This window comes from Vidua chalybeata, chromosome 1, assembly GCF_026979565.1.
Source record: "Vidua chalybeata isolate OUT-0048 chromosome 1, bVidCha1 merged haplotype, whole genome shotgun sequence".
NCBI lineage: Eukaryota > Metazoa > Chordata > Aves > Passeriformes > Viduidae > Vidua > Vidua chalybeata.
The window spans coordinates 113,386,678-113,407,740 of NC_071530.1; the positions used below are offsets into that span (position 1 = coordinate 113,386,678).

At 34.2% G+C, this 21,063-nt stretch overlaps 1 protein-coding gene across 3 annotated transcripts in view; it reads right to left on the reverse strand.

The window, feature by feature from the left end:
• Positions 1-7,899: 7,899 nt before the first annotated feature.
• RB1CC1 (RB1 inducible coiled-coil 1) overlaps positions 7,900-21,063 on the reverse strand; it is a 65,284-nt gene continuing 52,120 nt past the window's right edge. For 2 of the 3 annotated variants that reach the window (XM_053939932.1, XM_053939951.1), the window contains 8 exons: positions 18,885-18,993; positions 18,524-18,764; positions 16,844-16,895; positions 15,750-15,797; positions 12,691-12,749; positions 10,814-10,950; positions 9,202-9,272; positions 7,900-8,866 (listed from right to left, as the gene is read on the reverse strand). In XM_053939932.1, coding sequence (XP_053795907.1) covers positions 8,789-8,866; positions 9,202-9,272; positions 10,814-10,950; positions 12,691-12,749; positions 15,750-15,797; positions 16,844-16,895; positions 18,524-18,764; positions 18,885-18,993 — 795 coding nt within the window. In that variant the 3' untranslated portion in view covers positions 7,900-8,788. The remainder of the gene's footprint in view (positions 8,867-9,201; positions 9,273-10,813; positions 10,951-12,690; positions 12,750-15,749; positions 15,798-16,843; positions 16,896-18,523; positions 18,765-18,884; positions 18,994-21,063) is intronic. The other variant, XM_053939941.1, reaches the window with a different exon arrangement.

A 21,063-nucleotide genomic window follows, 5' to 3' on the forward strand; every position in this document is an offset into this window, starting at 1 on the left:
TCAATGCAAGAAAAGACCTGCAGCAAATCAGCATCCTAAAGAACCTGCCTGTGACCCTGTGCTGTGAGTATGATCACAGGCCACTGTCAGCATCAGAGCTCTGATCCTACTGAGGTCCACTGCTCCTGAGCACACATCCAACATCCACTCCCTCCTTTGTGCCACATTTCCTGAACACACAAAGTACGACCGTAAAGGAAAACAACATCCATCCCACTGCAAAGCAACTCAAATTTCTGCAGAAATCTCACATGGGAAAAAAAATTTAAAATCCCACCAACCCAGGAAAACAATTTAACAAGTTAAAAATAACAAATTTGGAGCAACTGAAAACATGAAGGGCAGGTGAGGAGCATTTATAGAAGAAGATGTAAATTCTGTGGCAAGGAGAAGGCAAAATGTCACCAGTGAAGATGGTTATCATAAACTCTTAAGGATATTCTTTCACTGGTCAACATGCAAAGTTCAGCAAATGAGAAATGTAGCCATCAGCATAACAACAGCAGATTTATCATTTTTCTCACCTAAATCAAGTTTCCAAGAACATCTACTGGGCAATGACTAAACAACTCCTTAATTACATTTCTTTCTTATTTATATTAATTTATGCTTAGAAGTACAAGACATGCTTTACAGATTTATTTTCCTTACAATAAAAATAATAATTCCTAGTGCAATTTTGGTTCTCTATATCAATATTGAGGATGCTTGAACAAAAATTCCTATAGTTAGGAAAAAATCAAATTATGCAATGAACACTTGAATAGTTTTATGACTTCATTGTCTATAGCTGTCATAGGAAGCAAGAAGGGAACAGACATTGCCATCTCTAAAATGTTGATTTTTGTCTCAAAATTTGATTACCAGTGAAATTACAGAATTATCTAAGCTAGGCTGAGAGTCCGTGACAACTCAAGATGTTCCTGCAAAATAAACTGTTTTAGCCTGCTGTTTAAAATAAAAGATGAGATACCAGATGTATTGATTCCAGTTGCTGGAGAAACACAAAACCAATAAGTCACTGTCTGATGGGTAAAGGAACATAACGTAAAAAAATAAGTTGATAAAAAATTTAAAATACACTTTTTTAAATAGTTACAGAAAATAAAATCATTTTAATATCCCCCCTTTTCATAGTTTCTTATGGTATCCATTAAAATACTTGGTTATAAGATTGTTTTGTAGGCAAGAATGTGGTGCTACCGATGCCCACTAAAAAGCTATTCCTTTGTACACAAAGCATTGCAGTTTTGATGCTTAACTTTTGCAGTTAAGGAGAAAAAAACCAAAAAACCCAACCAAACCAGATACACTAAGACCCCTTGGAGAAATCTATTTAATCAATGGCCCAGCAGTTAGAAGTGAGGTGTCTTCCCTCAAGAGCTACACATGACCCTTTTCATGCCGGACACTGCAGCATCTCTATTCCCAGTAGCTTCCATGTATATCTATGGAACTTTTCAAGCTCCTAAGAGCTGAGATTTTCCAACAAAAGAACTTTGTACTACACCCTAACCAACCACATCAAAGCTTCGGCACAACTTTTTTTTTGTCACCAGTGAGTAGGTTAAATTACCTGCGTGCAATGGAAAATGTGATTCATCTACACAACGAGCCAATTTGCTTCATTTAACCATACAGGGATACAGGGAATGGACTTGAGTTGTCGACAGTAAGTTCCTCTTTCTGAACTCACTTGAGAGCTGGGAAGAGGACATGCAGCACTAAAAAGGTATAAGAACAAAGATTAAAATAGACAGTCCAAAGGCATCATGTAAAATCATGGCTCATCCTATTTCCTGTGTAGTAATGGGTCATAAATTAAACAAAATTTCTCAAGATGATTTCTAGGTGACTATAGTAACAAGAAGTCAGAAAGTTCAAGATGACACTTGTAGCTTGGCAAAGAAATAATTTGGCAGATGGAGAAGCGCCAAAATTGATTTTTTTTTTCAATACACTACAGAAGTGTACACTGCTGAAAAATGCAGATCTCTAGACAGAAATTGAAACCTGTAGAAGTCCACTGAAAAGAAATTAACATTTTCAGGTAAAAAAATTGTAGAAAATTGACTTTTTGGTGTATTAGGTCTCAGTCAAAGAAAAACACTAAGTACGTGATTTAATGCACACACCACATTACAACAGTGTATCTTGTATTAATATGGAAAACTGGTTTACAGAGTAAGAACTGACCCACACAGATACCAACACACAGCTTCCAGAAGTGCCTGAGAATCACAAGTATCAAACAGGGCAGAGAAGCAAGGCTGTAAGTTTTACTTGAAGTGTCACATGCCTTTGAACACACTGCTTTACCTTCTTGCTTACATAATGGAGAGAACAAAATGGTGAGAGCACAGGATTTGAAGATATAAAACTGCTATGGTATGAAAGAGCAGCCCAAGTATCTCAAACTGGTCACCCTGGTTAACAAGTAACTAAAAATAAGTAAATTATCTGGAGAAACTCAGGTCTTATGTAAGAGATACATAGCAAGCATTCTGCTCAGAAATTGCCACCATAAAAAGGACAAGAATGTAATCATATGTTCAAGGCAAGGTTTTTATGCATAACTGAGAACAGATGTGGAAGCACAAGCGCAGGAAAAGAGCACCTAATTAGCTAATTGAAAAATGCATCCTCAGGCATATAAAATCCAAATTTGACAAGCAGTCATAAGCTGACATTTCTCAATTTTGCAGTGCTTTAAAACTGCCAAAATAGAAGCATATGCCATCACAGGAAATACATACATACTGTAATCATACATAAAATTGTGGAATATTCTGGATTAGCAGGGCCTTTCTAAAGAATGTCTAGTCCAACTCCCACTAATGTGAGTGGACATCTTCAACTAGATCAAGTTGCTCAGAGATCCATCCATCCAGTCTGACACGGAATGTTTCCAGGGATTAGGCATGCACCACCTCTCTGGGCAACCTGTCCCAGTGTTCCACCATCCTAATCATAAAAAATTGTTTCTATCTGGTTTTAATCTACCTTCTTTTAGTTTAAAACCATTACTAGTCACCCTCTCCTATAGCTACATTCAAAAGATCTACTGGCACTCTGGTGTTCCAGAGTAGCAACAACACTGTATATATACTTACATTCTACTGTTAATTTGGAAACTTTTTTCAAACTCTACAATGTACTGTTAGAAGGTCAACAGAAGCATATTTAACTGCATGTATTACTTGAGCTTCCAAAAATTCACTTGTAAGAGCTACAAACATAAGGAATAGAAATATTATTAGTATTACATGGTCTAAAATTAAAATAAAATATTTTACCTCTTAGCTGTTTTGCTGATTTTAAAAAATACAATCTCTGAAAAATTACTTCAGTCTAATTTAAGAAATCTTATTATATACCAAAAAAGGCTATTTCTAGTTTACAGCATTTTAAAAGCAGACAGTTGGTTTTAGTCAGCTGATTTCAATTGAAAATAAATACCTTTTTGTTCCGTATAGTTACATAAAATAAATCTCTTCTGAAGCTTAAAAAGCTATCGTCTACAAAATTATCACTTGTTATTTACAGTATTCTGTACTGTATTCAATGTAAGTATAACCTTTTTCTACCATTTCATACTTTCACTGTTAAATCATTGCTAGAAGTACACCCCACCATTCACAGGAGACATGGTAGACAATTAATGCTGGCCAGCATAGTTTAGCAGTCATCCTCATGAGGACTTTTCATTATATTAGACTTTAAGAGCTGACATTTCGACTGCCTAAATTAACTGGCTCAGAGATGGACTGGTACTTAAAACTGACTGCTATCCCTTAAGGATCCAGGATCTTCAGGCCATTTTTTTTGTCCTTCCTTGATAACTGACATACAAACATTATTATGTCCTTGGTAACAACTATACAATGTGTCAACTCACAGTTGTGAAATTCCAACACAGCGGAATGTTTTGGTTATATAACTCATAGATCTATACCTAATCTTCATTAAAAAATAAAAATGAGGGATTACTTATCAACTTTTTCTGCACCTTTAATGCTCCCAGCACAGGTAAACAGGCCCAAAGCTGCTGCTTGTTGCAGTATTTGCTAAAGTTGTGTGCACAAGCATGCATCCCTATGTTCAAAACAGGTAGATCTCATGTAGAGATCTGGGGCAGAAACAGGACTTATTAATCTGAGCATGGTGAAAAAAAAGTTCTTCATTAACACCCTTTTGCAAACAGTACAAATTTTTGACTAGGAGGTAAGAAAATAGCTCTTCTCGCTGCAGAAAAAAAAATCTGCTACTTACTAAATAATTTTGAAATAATTTTGCCTAAAAAGTAAAACCCAAAATGTGAATTTAAGTCCAAAGAAGCAGAAGTCAGGAAAAGGAAAGCAAGGATGCTATGCATGATTAATTTCAGAAAATTGAGCCAGAAATAAGGGAGAATTTAAAAATTGCTCAAATTACAATAGCAGTTTCAATCCAGGCTTCAAAACAAAGGACTAAATTGAACATTGAAAACATTGAATTGCCAAATCAGTTGCAAACTGAAGACCCTTATTAAAAATGTCACAGGATTCCAGCCCCAGCAGAGAGTCAGAAAAGACAACCTCAGGAGGTTCCTTACAACCTCAACTGTTCTCTAAATCTGATGCTGCTTGAGACCATCAACATTGAACTCAATTCTTAGCCAGTATTTGGAGTCTGGGGACTAGACTTTCCCATGCTCCTCAGTATTTTATGTGGATGTTGTTAATATGAGTGTGTGTTAATAGAGAGAGTGCTAAAGGAAGTAACTGTTTACGCTTTCTCATTTATCATCACTGCTTCAGACTGCAGAATGGCTTGTAAGGAGATAAAGAAATCAGTGACCTTAAAATGCAGCACTGAGATCACTGAAGTTTAAAAGGTTTGAGAAGTAAAAGGAGTTGTTACACGGAGAATGCTCTAATTCTGAATTATTAATTTGGCACTAAGCAGTAATTGCCTGCATTACAATTTATTAATGAAAAACATTATAGGAATGAAACAGCACTCCACAGTACTAATCAATTTTTGCCGTAGCTGCCCACAGCCAATCTGGCTTCTAGCTAAACTCCACAAAATAAGGGTGCAATGTAGGTCACAAAGAAAACTAGTGCTGCAAAAAGGCACAGAATGAATAATTCTGCAGAGGGCAGAATTCCCAGTTCTACTATGCAACACAGGTAACTTAGGGAAAAGTGTATACTTCAGTGTAAAAATGGTCCTACTCAGACCATCTTAAGATTCAAATGCAACACAGCTGAATTCTAAACAGCACAAGCTCCTGACAGGAGACCAATTGCAGAGCAGTGCAAAAACTCATATGCTTCTCAGAGTATTCAAATGGATATAGCTTTCCAGGAACACTGGAAAAAATCCCTTTTAAATTACCACATCTCTTCTGTGTTAAGTCTGCAGGACAGCATTTGCTTTCAATCAACTTTTTCTACCATTCATTTTCCTTTCTGCAGTTCAGAAAAATAAATTTCCTCTCTCTAAAGCCAGACTTTGGAATAAACATGTATTAGCAGTAGCACAAGAGGCTTTTATTTTTAGTATTTGCTATGTTTCCAACATGCTGCTCCACAAAAGAATTAGGGAAATTCGAGATCATCCAATTTATCCTCCAACTTCTTCCCCATCCCTCCTGACCATGCTCCTCATCCAAATTATATAGCTATACACAAAGTTTTATTATGGTGCAAGATGAAGCACATAGGTGGTACATAACAAACATACTTTCAAGAACTAGTAAGGCTGTGACATACAAAAAATATGTAAACTACATTTTTCTCAATGACTGTTCAGAATCATTACTGAATACGTTAGGAGTTTGTTTGACAGAATTTCCATTCTGAATATACATAAAGATTATAAAATGAAACACATGACAAATATTCCTAAAACCCAAAGGCACTGCTGTTTATTTATATTTTTAAAATATTATGTCATGTAACAATAACAGATACATCCTGGCATTCTATTAAGTGGCAGATATCAGCAGAAAAGAAGTTTTTCTTCCCTCATAGTTTGCATTACAGCAATTTATTTTAATCAATTTATTTAGGTGTTTCCCAAGTTCACTTTCATATATCGCTCATGTGTTTCTGAGTTATACGAACCCTAGTCATGTCTTTTTATCTTAAAATAGAAATCAAGCCAACTTTCATAGTATCATAAATCATCACTGCTACTGTCCATATATAAGCTTCAACATACATATTTTTAATTGAAGCAACAGTAAAACAAGACTAGAAAGTTTAGATGTTTTTATAGACAAAGATAAGGAATTTCTGAGGTTCTTTTGATTTTTTAGCGAGGAAGTTAATTCTCAGCACGAGTTCTGTACTCACCTCACTTCAGCACCGAGGGCGCCATCTCAGAGCCTACAACAAATGAACTTCATGGTATGTCATCAACACAAAGCAGAAAGACACACAAACCTTAGTGATTCATGACTCACAGTGTAAGAAAAATGTGTATTTTTGTATGCCCTAAAAGGAGTGCCACTTGTAGGTATTCTGTCATGTAGGGCCATCATCAATTTAGCAGTTTTATCCAACTTGGAAGAACTTGACTGACAACACATCCTTTCCTCCATGGAGAAAATTCTAGGCAACATTTTACTTATCTTTGAAGTAACAAAAGAGTGAGGTCTTACGTTATAGCACTGGATTGCGCCTTGCTACACAGATTCATTGCTGCTACTCAAGGAATAACTGCCCTCCCAGAAATGGAAGGATTCAGTGCCTGTTAGCAAAGCCTGATGGCTTCCAAGAGATAACTAATCCCTGCAAGACATGTAATATTCACAGCAGTGGTATCTGAGGCTGGGAAAGTTTCATCAATGGGTAAAAGACATCAAGGCTTCTAAACATTTGGCATATTAAAAAAAATGAATTACCCTATGTGTGCAACTTCTTAAACCATTTGTGACTCAGTTGACTTAAGAAACAAGACTGCATCAAACTGCAGACAGAACTGAATTCCCATTTAGCTGAAGGTGAAAAATTCAATTATTAAAAAAAGCATTGCATCATAGGTTGTTTCTCTGGCTTGCCTTTTTTATGCATTAAACCTGTCCTATAGATTTATGTTATTTACACATTCGACACTGGGCAGTACTCAACTATGGTAATACTATTCTTGAAGAACAAGGCACATTAGAAAACTAATTTTAAAAGTCAGTAAATCAACTAATAAATTTAACAACCAGGTAAGAATGCAACTTGACAAAATGACATTCTGTTTTCCACAGATCAACTGCCTTAGATTTATTTAATCAAAGATATGATACTGTTACAAGCCCATGCATTTCATAAAAATCTGAACTTAAAATTTTTATGGAACAAAATTTTAAATAAAGCATATACAGATGTTTCTGGGTATTCAACTGGACTGGTTAGTCTAGAGAAATATTATTTGAAACATATGAGCAGAAGCATTGAGATTTTCATGTGGTTGCTTATTTCTTCCTCTTCCACTCCAGAAGATAAATCACAGCTGAATAACTCTATGGATTAAATCCAAGGCATACGCTCATACCTGAACTCATACTTGCACTTCCCATTGGTTACATATTTATAGTAAATCCCTTTTATACTGTTATTAAAAATAAAATAAATAAGACTACATTTTAAAAATGTAGGCAGTATAACTATTAAAAAATGTCATTTATGCATTTAATATGCTGACGAAATTAAAATTTCTGTCTACTTAAACTCATTTTTATGATTACAAGGTAATTCTTGTAATTCCCAAATGCTTTTGAAAATTACTACCTCTCATAGAAAATATGGGTATTGTTACATAATGAAACCGCTGGAGAAATCATAGAGAAGACGCAACAGATTAACATGAAATAAATATTAGATAGCATTTAAAAAGCACACAAATACTTCAAACACATACAGCTTCAAATCTTTATTGTTTTAAAATTCTACATGTCTTTTACAATTACAATAATTTGTTACTTAAATGACTCTTGTATGGTTAATGTACAATGAGTTTTTTCCTGAAACTCAACCATGAAATACAATTTCATCAATATGATTTTTCTAAATAGATTAATACAAGACTTCTGTTTTGTTGGGAAGAACAAGTGCTTCACCTTGAATAAACAGCACAGGTGTCTTCCCTTCAGAATCTGTGTGATCAATCCATCGAAAGTGCTTTTGAAGATTGCAGATCTAACTGTGACCGATTTTCAAAATCAGTCCATCAAATTACAAGGGTTTTTTAACATTAAAGAGCATTTTCATGTAATGAAACAAGCTGCAGTAGTTATTTTTATTCATCTACTGAGGCAAACTCATGTTGAAGAAAAATTATATGATTATCTGCATGCAATGAACACCCTCTTTAAATAGTTGATGAATTTTACACATATAAAGAATCTGTTAAAGAGTGCAAGTACTTTGATAATGATTTCACAAAAGGACATATGCTGGTAATAATGGTAACTAACATTTAACATCTAAATACAAGCTAATGTATATTTAACAGGCAATTAACATGGCAAACAAACCATGTTTCATGTGGTTGCCCTTAGAGAAAATGAACTCATTTGGTCCACATTCTTATAGTTATTTGGGTAAAAAAATCGAAGCAGTTAGGGCCAGAGTTTTTGATGAATTTCTAAAATGTCACCTGTTAAAAAGTAAAAGCAGTACATCAATGACGTATCTTGTCACATGACCTCAGTATAAAAAGATGGCCTGGTATTTGGAGCGATGAACGAGCACTGAAGGACAAGTCAAAAAAGAATGGAGACAGAATGAACTAAAACTTTGTTGTGTTATACTTTCTTGTTCCATGGTACTGCTTTCACTCTGTAGAATTTTGTACCTAAAGGAACTTTGAATCTGTTTTGTGCCTACAAAAAAAGAAAAAAAAAATAAAACTTGCAATTATTCTATTGATTTTTGTATTTTTAAGTTCAAACTGATTCCCACTATTCAGGAGACCCTTAGGAGTCTGGCAGGGCTCTGGACAGTGTGGATGCAAATACCCAACCCACTGCTCACTCAACTCTTCTGGCTCCCCTACTCTTGCTATTCACTGACTCAAAAGAAAAGCAGGAATAGCAGAACTTAGGGAAATTTTCATCTAACTTCTTATGCAGAAAGAATTTGTCACAATTGTTAAAAATACTAAAATATACTTTCCTCTCTATTAATCACAGATAATTTCTCATTACTATTTTCTTACCTTTTTTGCCTGGCAATACTCCTTTTCCATCACTTTTCCTAGCACCCATGGTCTCCTAGATGCACCCGATGCTAAAGAGAAAATGTATTTAATATTTTGGATAAGCAACTACAGGCACCAGGATATTACATTATATTTTCATTAAAAGCAGATTTTTTTTTAACTCAGTTTAAATAAACAAACATTAAGCAAGGTCAGATTTAAATGCAACATTTTGGTGGCCCTTAGAACAATAATTTGCAGTGCCAGGGCCAACATCAATTTTAACCTATCACATATACAACTACTGTTCTGAATTTCACTTTCCCCACTTCCCTGATGCAGGAATAGAATCAAGACATAACTTCCTGAAGCAGTGAGACAGAGACAAACGTGTCTCTCAGGCAGTTGGTAAGTCTTCATGCTTATCTGCAGTTCTCTTAGATTTTCTCTGCAGTTCTCTTAGATTTGAGATTAACTCTATTCAGCAATTGGTAAGGACCAGAGCAAGCTAAGTCCATTTGAAAGCAGATCAGTGAATTAAGTACTCACAGTAACGTACAAACTGACATGGCTTTTACCTTATATATGTAAAAAAACAGTAAGAAAAGTCTACCATATTTCACATAGCTATGTATGCACTACTAATGCCATAGTTCAGGACGTATTACATCTGGAAGTAAGACAGGCATTTTCTCCTTAGGTTTCACAGATGACACACGGCACAGATCCTCCAGTAAACTCAGTTAGGGCTTAGTGGTCTTCTGGAGACTACACAATTATTCAAGATCTGTCATCTTTCATCATAACTGCAATCTACAGTGAGTCTTTTCAGGGAAATTATTTGACAGCTTGTGACACACAGTAATATAGAAACTTTCACTGATAAGTTAGAATTAATACAAATTTTCTTTGATGCATAATCTTCGACGTTTTTACAAAGTTGGGAGCACAGGTGGGTTTGCTAAAAAGATGATAGTTTAAAGACATTTCAATTAATCCACTTCATGCAGACCTCATGGTTTAGTGCAAAGCATTGTTATTTTTCCTCATTTAAAAAGATTTCAATTTAGCTAAGTTTAGATAGCTGGCAAAAAAAAGCCAACAAAAAGCCTTGAAATCTAAGGGAGGAAAAAAAGTAAATGTGTCATCAACTTGAACATAAAGAAATACAGGAAGTCTTCTCTGAAAATTGATAATAAATATCATTTTAATTTGGTGGAAGAACTATGAGCAAAAATATTACTTGCACACTCCCATATACTATTGTCTACATCTTTTTATTTATTATTTATGCTGAGTAGTTAAAGCAGCCTGATGGGAATGTTAACATACTCTGCGTACTAAATTGGCATATTCTCCCCCTTTTTTTTCCACAGCTCACTTTGAAGATGCAGATATTTTTCCCCAATTTTCCAAGATATTAACATCTATATAAATTTTTAATTAAAAATGTTCTGCTTTGAAAAATATTTTGCATCAGAACAAGTAGCAAAAGGCACAAAGATAACTGACAAGTATTACTTGCTTCTTGTATTTATCATATACATACTTATAAAAATCACTTAGTGTTAGAAAGTTAAGACTGTTGGTTGTAAGAGGAGATAATAATTAGAAAAAATCTGACACTTACCACACTCACCTGGTTTGAGATCCAGTGCAGCAAGGGACTCTGAGTGCAAGAAATACAAGGTTGGACTGACAGTAAACAACACGTAGTTGTCATGCCTTTCATCCAAGATAATGAGTACCAAATCGCCAACCTGAAAACTAGGGGGGAAAAAAAAAATCACAGAACTTAACTAAAAAAAAAGCACAGAAGCTTAAAACTACATTAATTACACTACATGTTTTCCCCATGTATTGCATGAGACAGACTAAGCTGAAGAGCAGCAGACATTTCCCCATGCTATGCCAACTCATATACATTTCCTATTTTCTGAAGACTCCAAAAGCAGGCTACCTTTAAAAAGTGTTTTTGAAATGTTCTGCACCCTTCAGCTCAAATTCTTTTTCTCAAAAGAACTGTCAGTTTTTCTTTAAAACATAATCAGAAATACCTAACTAAATGCTAGTGTTTCAATTTTGTATTATTTTTATTCACTGGTATTTAAGGTAACCATCACTGTAGTGGTGTTTACAAACATTATTTTGTTGTTTCAAACTGAAGCAAATTTGAACACAGAAAAATACAGCAAGAACATTTATGCAGCTTTCAATCTTAAAATTTTAAGCACAGAAGATAAAGAAGGGATGAAGTGCTCATCTTTGATCAAATGATGAAAAGCCAAAGAAACGCTGTGGCGACTGTATGTAAAATGTTTTAAAACTCTGCTTCTTTGTGACACCAGGGTAACACAAGAAGCCAAGTTCTCATGCGAAGTTTCAGCAACAGAATTCAAAGAACAACTTTTGTCTCCAAACTTCTTGTTCCACTATGTAAAGTATTGCAAATGAATTTTTACCTATTAATGAAATGAAGTCTAAAACAGCTACAAATTAAGCATTAGATCACGAGGGAGTTCTAAGAATAAATATTACTACTCCTCTGCGGATGAGGGAAGAAGTGAAAAGAAAGTGAAAAACTTCTCCACAGAAGGAGACTACAGATACACAGACAGTCAATTGAGTAAATCTAGAGAATTTTAGGTCATCATCTTTAAAGTTCATTTTTGGATTAAATAAACAATACTCCAAACTCTTCTGCCTGGATTTACTATGAAGATAGGCTATATTGACTTTAAAACATCTCTACTGGACAGATGAATTCTTCTTTCATACCATTTTCCTCCTCAAAAAGGACACTTGACAATTTTCAGATGCTAGAGGGAAAAAAATTCTTCACCTGCTGGTCTCATTACAGCAAAAATGGAAACTGGTCTAATTCAGAAAAAATTAACAGAAAAATCTATGCAGGTTTTCTTTTTCAAAATATTTTTTAATATTACTAAAGTAATTTATAAGCCTAATATTAATTAAGAAGTTGTCTGTAGCTATCACATTTTACAAGAATACTTTTTTTCCAGCTACAATTCTACATGCAGCTACAAACAGATTAATACCTAACAAAATGCTTGAGTTAATTTTATTTTATTCTGTTAGAGTAAGACAAGAACTTTGAAGACTCCAGGAAGGTAAGATTTATTTTGAAATATAATACAGCACTATGCATATTCAGGATGAATAGACTTCCTTTTTCTTAGACGTCAAGGTTACAGATAAACAAAAAAGTCATCTAAGAAAAGCCTCAGAATTCTAGAAATGCCATGAAATACTGAATTCAAGAAAGTCACTGACAGAATTCAAAAAGGCCATTTCATTGCTTATAAAAAGGTTTTACAAAATTTGATTTATGCTCAGCTGGGATTGTTCAATAGCTGATGGCTAAATTATAGCAATCTATGCATCTTTTCACCACAGAGCAAGAACAGAAGAATTATAACATTAACTATACATTTATTTTATTGAAAGCATATCCATCTGTTTATATGAAAATTACCATGTACTTACTCTCTAATTGCTATTTTTTCAGAATGTCTTGAGGATACTGACGACATGCTTTGGGACATCTATAAAAAGAGAAAAGCTACAAAGTACTGGCAAGCTATGATGAAATGTACATTGCAGATAAAAATATGACAAGATGATTTTTCATTGATTTCAAATAGTGCCTAGTCTTGCAGATTTTATATTCACTCAGAAAACCCATCATACTTTTGTGATCCTGTTCTATAGTGGGTTTGTTTGCTTGTGATTCGGTTTTGGTTTTTATTACTCTCCTTTTTTTTAATAGATACCTTTGATTATAAAAGTTCTTGCATAACTAACTTCTCCCTCATTATTTAAAACTGGGAAGGGCTTTTCATATCAGTGCCAGTGAAGATTTATTCTGGGCATCACAAGACCTATGATAAAACTGTCCATTCTAACAGAGAAGTTACTGGCACTAGAAAAGGCTGACGGTAGAACACCACAGACTACATGTTTATTACAATTAAACTCTAGATGTTGAGCTCAACATAGTCTCTCAGTTTTTCTACAAACTGTCACAAAATCTAAAGTTTATTGTAATCAACACGGCAGCACTCCCTGGAACAAAACTGATTTTGGCAGATTTACTAAGACCGAACAAAGGTTCGATTCTGTAAGGTTTTGGACATAAGAATTATCTCCTATATGTATATTTGTTTTTAATTCTGTTTACATTAATAAAATACGGGCATGTGGACCAACTTCAATAGGACAAACTAGACCTAAAAATAAACATAAGCGCACACAAAGTTTCTACAAGAACTGTGAAAACAAGAAATGACAATGGGTAATTAATGCTACTTCTATCTCCAAAGGAATACCTATCCCATATGCAGGCAACTAGCTGGGGAAGCTGTTCAGATGTAATTGTATCAGTTCCATTGCCCTCTGGTAACCTCCTTACAAAACACAATTCATAATTGCTCCACAGAAACTCTGACTAGAGGTCCTGCAGTTTTTCCATCCATTCCTACTTCCTGGACCATTTCTACATGCCATTCAAATCTAGATTGCTCACACTTGAAGTTTAGCATGTGATTTTTCAGCTATAACTCAAATATTGTTCCCTACAGTGAATTTCCTTCCTATTGTCCATCTTGCCCTGCCTTCCCCAGAGCCTGAAGCCTATTCACAGCTCATTTTCTTCATTCCTTCAAAGAATGGGTCCAAATTGAATGCAGTATGTGACAGAAAGCTCTCAAATTCTGATGACACCTTCAGCAGTTTTCTTTACAGGATCCAACTTCAGATTTTAATTTTTATTTTTTATTATTTCAAAAAAAAATTTTAGAGGCTACCTTTCTTTCTTGAAAATGTTGCAACTAGCATGAAATTTGTCAAATTTGCTTAGACTGTACACAAAAGTGTTTGAGATTTCTCTTCAGATATACAGACCAAATATTTTCTTGCTATTTTTTCAAACTGGAGTACGTGTTAAATGAAAACACAAAATAGCTTGATTTCTGTATTTTTCCTTAACTTCTAACTTCAAGAAAAACAGAACAAATTAGAATGTTAAGAAAAATTACATTCAAACCTAGTAAGGAACATTTTATGAATACAATTGTAATAGCCTTTACACAGAAAAAAATGGTTCCCTTTCTCAGTACCTAATTTACTGTAACAAAAATTCTGTAATAACATTCCAAGTATTTGGAATGTTCTTTGTAGAAGTACAAAGAACATTCCTTGTAGAAGTAACCCACAAGTTCTTCTGCAAAAGCCAATGACCTATGAAGATTTTCTTTTTCATACAGAATGCCTTCTAAGCTCCTTATCTGCAGTGCCTCAATGGAAATAAACACTGGTATTGAAGTGTTGATGTATATCTCAATTTTAGAAGTCCATTTAAAAGGAGGGGAAGAGGGAGAGAAGGATGAAGAGACAAATAATAAACTTATCTATGTAAAAACTCATGTTATAAGTAAGGAATTGAAAATATATGAAGTTCCATTTAGAAATTAAATTTGAATTGCTTTAGAGACCAATGAACCACCAATTTCTTCTACATGGCTTTGTATCAATCATAACAAGAATAATCTGTTTGTCTCATACACACTGTTTCTTCCATTTTATTTTACTCCAACATGACAAGAGTTCAATTCAGGAAATCTACAGAGATGTTTAGAAAACAATCTGGATATATTTTGAGTTTTATTGTAAAAACTACACTTAAATAAATTCTGTGTACTCTACTGACATTCTGAATTAAAAATAATACTTTTTAATATTATTAAATATTAAAAATTAAATTATTAAAAATATTTTAGATGTCTTGCAATCCTTTCTTACACCTGGTATGAAGTCTAACTTCCCACTACAGAGGTATCAGTTCCTACCAAACTTTTAGGTGTCACCTGTCACTTAAAGAAAGTGTGATCTCCATGGCCAGTCCAACCAAAGGATGTGCCTGTTTCCTATACACACAGGAATTTTTTAAGACTTAAAATTGAGACCTGATAGCACAGATAAAGTGGGAATAAATAAAAGGAGAAGAATTTATACTACAGGAATCAAGGGCACTCTGTCACTAAATTATTTTTCGTTCCATAGGCATTTACTGTAGCATTTCATATGGTGGCTGCCTGCATTTCCAGCTACTTGGCAGAATTACAGTTTCACACCTTACAAAGGTGGCAGGTGCAGTTTTCCCAAAACAATCTGTAAGTTATTGTTAACACTCCCAATTATGCTTAAAGTGCAGGCATATTTATATTCTTGTAAACTGGCCTTCAATCTACTGCTGCTGAAAACTGAGTCATGGTGCCCTGGAAATTAACACCTCATGATTCCAACTCTGGATGGTCAGTATTCTTTGGGAAGAAGTCACTCTCCAGTCCTGTGAATCTTTTTCCATGAGAAGACTAAGCTTATGTACCTCTGGAAGGTTATCAGGTTACCTATTCACCACTTGCCTTAACACGTAAAATATTTTTTAGATTTATAAAAAAACATTCTTAGATTTTAACAAACACAACATTTTTAAGCTTTTCTTATTTTTGCATGAAGCTTAAAGAATGGATTGCACAAATACTTACCAATCTTTGATTTAATCTCTTATTTTCCTCTTCTTTCAACTGCAAAGTCTAAAAGAAAATCTTAATCTGATTAACTGAATATTACACTTCATACAGTACAAAGATTTTTTTAAAAGTTCTGATATGACTAGAGCCCAACTAATTGTACAATACTACAGTTCTAAAACAATTATCAAAACATCTTTTGAACAAAGACGTGCAAAAAACCCCTTGAAGTCTAGGAATTATCCTAGTGCTACAAATCCCCATGCTAACATTTTACCTGCATAGTCTTACTTCTCTTTCAGAAAAACATGTCAATGATAGAACAACAAAAGAAATGTAATATATTACTACGTTAAAGCTTCTACCCATGACAAATCTTTTGTAATCAAATGACAGAAAAAAGCACATATGTGCTCATAGTCAGAAACACCCAGGTAGTTGCTTCACACAGTGTCACAATCCATTAACAGAAAGCATTCCTGTTCTTTATTTGGTTCCATATTTCAGTCCAAGTGATCCTAGAAAGCTGGAAGCTAATGACACCTTTTTTTTTTTTTTAAATAAAAGGTCAACTTCAAAATAACAACTGAGATGAAGTTAGATATGGCTGGACAGTTAAAAATTACTAGAATCTGAAATACTCCAGTGTAACTACTAGAGGTTAATCTCACATTTTACCAAGAATACAGTCTATGAGGAGAAATTACCTATTTTTATGAGAAATTGGTAAATCAATCTTAAATCCTGTCCAGGTGTTTTGTATTTCTTAATTACAAAAAGTAATTGTAACTTTTTTTTTTTCTATAGAAATTCTCTGTATCGATGATCTGTCACTCTGGTGAAGAGTGACGGATCAGTCACTCATACTAAAGCCCACATAAACATAACAAGGACAGGCCAAGAGTAATGTTTTAATAGTTATCTTGAATTACTTCACTGAATCACAGTGATCCAAAAGTACAATGAAAAATGATTCCCTGAAATCAAATTTATAATCCCTGCAGACACTATATTGTATCAGAGTATATAACTGACCACAGCACAACTTCACGTGTACATATTTTTAAGTACTTAGTTGTAACACTTAACCTCACAAACAATCTACTCACTCTTTCTAGCAACATTATCCTCTGCTTTTCTTCAGACATATGAACATTTTCACTAAAAGAGAAAGAAAATGGACAGGTTAAAAACTATCTTTTTTTAATAATGAAAAATTGTCTTTCCCACACCCACCTGCTATCTTCACTCAGTGAAGAGTGTTATATATTTGTTGGCACAGAGGGAGTAGCATAGAAAGACTCACTAGGAATCGGCATCAATATTTCTGGCTGGTGTTTTGGATTTTTTTTTCCTTTTTTTTTAAACCAAGGGGGTTCTTTGTTGCAACAAGCCGGTGAATTTTCAGATATTGATTAGCTTTTTTAAGGATCAATCCTTATTGATTTCAGTTATTGATTATCAAGCTACATCGGGGCATTTCTTGGTATTTTGCATTGTTTTCAAGACACCAGGATGAAAGATACAGTCCCACATGCTTTGACAGTTAACCCCTGATATTGCAATTCAGCTCTATTATGTCTCATTTTCCTAGTCTAGCTCAAAGGCTACTGAGGAGTAGTCTGAAGTGCCCTGGTACTCTCTGGTAGAGACACTAATGTGAACTTGCTACTTGTTGCTGCTCATCTGTGAGATAAACTGAGTACTGGGGCATGATAAAATAAATGTTAACATCCCAAGTAATTGCTTAAGAACGTAACAGTAATTCCTAAAATAGTTATAACGTACTTTAAAAGCAGTTTAAATAGACAAGAAACAATGTACTTTCTAGTCCAAACTCATTTGGTTGAGAAAATGGACAAGTTTTGGGATGAAATATGCTATAAATCCAATCAAAATAATCAGAAAAGCTAACAGATTATAATTAAACCATACTAATCATTACTTCATTTCAGTTAAAAGGCTGTTTAGCTCTCATGTAATAGAAAGCAGTCAACAGAAACCTGTGAAAGTTTCAGTCTAATCATACACTGGGTCATAATTTTTTTGTTCACAAGTTCACCTTTTGTACATTTTTTTGTACATCTGTTTCGAGACTGCAGGACTAGAATGATTATTATAAGAAACAGCTCTTTTTTTAAAGATGGGGTATTTTCTTGTTTATTGTCAGTGCAAGTTTAGTTTGGCAAGGACAAACTGTTTTCATCTTCACTTCCACAAAGCTGTTTAGTGCTCTGGGTATGTGATTCTGGGTTAGGCAGCATCAGTTGTGATGCACACTGACTAAAGTCAATATAAGTACATCTAACAATTTTGCTCTTATTCCTCTGATAAAAACCTTGCTCCTCTTGTGTGGTTCCCAGTCAGGTTTCTCATTTCTGTGAAAGGTATGAAGGAGAAGCCTGGGGTTCTTTAAAACGCTAGTGGCATGAAAGTGAGATGCTGCTCAAAAGATGTGTCAGTAACACGCAGCCTCCCAGTTCATTCACCATTAGGTTTCCTTCTGTTTGACTTAAGTTTTGTATACTTAGTTATATTCTTTTGCATCATGATTGTGGGACCAAGTTTCACCTTGAAGCTGCATACTTCAAAGTCATCAAACCCACATATTCCTAATGATTGTGACACCACAATTGTATGCACATGTATGTTTAAAAGAATATTTTCAGGAAGAGGAAAGGCAGGAGGAGAGTTAAACATGCTCATCTGTACTTTACACTGCACAAGAGCACACATTCCCAGAACAAGAGCACGCTTTGAGTGTTTCTACTCTAATGCACCATACTTACTGCACAGCCATCATACTGGTTTCCATCATGGAATCCATTCTCCCCTCAGCCCCAAAGTCAGCAACCAATCTATCTGTGTCTGTGGGCACATCAGCTGCACAGGCTCCACAAACTTCTGATGCTGCTGCCAAGTAGGTTGATGGAGAAAAATTACTACTTCTCAGTTTATTAACTTCTTCTTCAAGTTTCTTCTTCTCATCAAGTAAGCGAGCTCTATCTTCAGAAAGTGTTTCAATCAAATCTATGACACAAATAAATGGAATTTCTTTTAATTACAGCAGCACAAGGGATCAAAACCAAGCTGCAAAGAATGAAGCAGTCCTCTTACAAAAGATGAATACTTCTTCAGAACTTTGCTTACCCTTATCTTTTTCTTGCTGTTGTGTAAGCACTTTTAGTTTGTCACTAAGGTCATTAATTATGTTTTCTTTTTTCATTTTCTCTCTTGCCAGAACAGTGTTGAAGTTGGTCTGAAAACAGAAAGAAAGTATTACTGAAACAAGAAATGTACTGTAAAAAAGTACTGCTAAATAGTACAAAAGACAGCATGCATTTCAGTTTTCTACAATATAATTAAATAATAAATTAAAACTTTTTTACTTATTGCTTTGGTGAAGAGACAAAATGCCAGTATATTTTATTTTTATGTTTGTCTTTAAAATATTTTTGCAATTAATTTTATTTTTAACCCTCTCTTTCCCTCATGCCTGATACATACAAGTAGTAAAATAATAAAGAAATAATTAAAAAAATAAGTTGATTTTTCTTTAAAATTAATACTTCATATTCCACTTAATGTAAAATAATTGAATATTCTATATTTAAAACAGCTACTTATAGAATTGAAATTATTAAGATAAAGATGAAATGCATCCAACTATGTTGCATACAATGAAAAAGAAAAATACCATTATCAATACACTATAAACTTAATTAAAAATACATTTCAAGTCATGCATTAATTCTTCAGTGAACAACTAATTATTGTAAAAGATACACAGGAATGCTGGTTAATAGCTTGCATGGGTGAACATAAAGAAGTCAGCATAGCCTTCAGTACCAGTCTGATAAATCTTTCAACTTCAATCCTTCTATTGACCATTGTGCCCTTCTACTCTTAGGATGCTGCTGAAGAGACAGACAAAACCTACTAACAACCATCTATTAAAATTAATTTTAAATTTTCTGTGACTTTGAAGACTGTCTTGATATATGCCTATCAACTCTCAGTCTTAAAATACAAACTATTTGGTGGGCTATACACCTTACATAGGGCACAGCAGCCTTTGTTATATGTCTGCATAACAAAACTCTCCCACCACGAGCATAAGTGACACTTCTAAGGAAACTTTACAGAGAAAAAAAAAAAAAACCAAAACCCAAAAAAATACAAAGGCAAGGCTAAATACACAAAATATTCAGTAATCAGCAGAGCCAGTGAAGTAAACTGTCAGCGCTGACTGATACACCCTTTTCCTGGGTTTGGGGTATTTGTTTGCTTTGGTTGGGGTCTTTTTTTGGGGGGAGATGAGTTGTTCGTTGTTTTTTAAAAAAGTTCCAGCTTTCCCTGGAATTTGCTGTCAATGCCTCAGAACCCTCTCTTCCATGCTCTGCTGCAGAAATGAATACTATTAGATAATGAGGAAAATGGAATACTAAGGAATATTAGAAAAATAAATCTAATTATTACCAATCTAGGAAAAAATCTCCTATTAGATTTACTATGTAAAGCTAACTTCAGTATTAATGCTTGCAGCCCAAATGCAGTAATACTCCTTTCTTTATAGCCATCTGCAATTTTGTGTTCCCTACTCCCTGCATCAAGTGATTCATGGCATTCTTTCAACCAAGCTGGCTGATCAACACCCTTGTCCCTTTGTCCTTATTTGATCCTACCATAGCTACAGTAAAGAGAAGTGCTTAAAACAGAAAATCCTTGTTGGTGTTTAAATGCAACAAAGCTGCAGATAATAGCTGTTACTAACAGAGATTTAATTTAAGAACTTGAGACTCATCTATAGAAACTAAGAGGCTCAAGATGTTTAGAAAGGAAAAAATGAGTGGATACAGATGTAAAATAATAATCCAGTGCAACGTGATTTTTCAACAAGATAAGGAGTACATAGTGCTTTAAGCTTATTATGCAAAATGCAACATATATTGTTTGAACCTCAAAATACTTACAAAAATACAAAAATATTAATGCTTTGAACATCAAAACACCATCTGTCCATAGTAATAAACTTTAAAAGCCAGTAAGCAGCATTCCAGATCAATTAGTATTTCAAATCATTAATTTAGTGTTGCCCAAAAATTTTGTAATACCCGGTGGTATCTTTCTGCAGTTAAAGAGATGAATGAATATAAATTCCAAGCACTTAAGCAAAAGAAGTCAAAAAACAGAATCCAGATTGCCAGTTCTTTGGTAATTGGTTTCGCCTTTTGGTCTTTTTTATTTTCAGTAGAGTTTTTTGTTTGTTTCTTTGTTTTGGGTTTTTTTTTAATGCTTAAATGTTTGATTACATTAACACATCCTATCC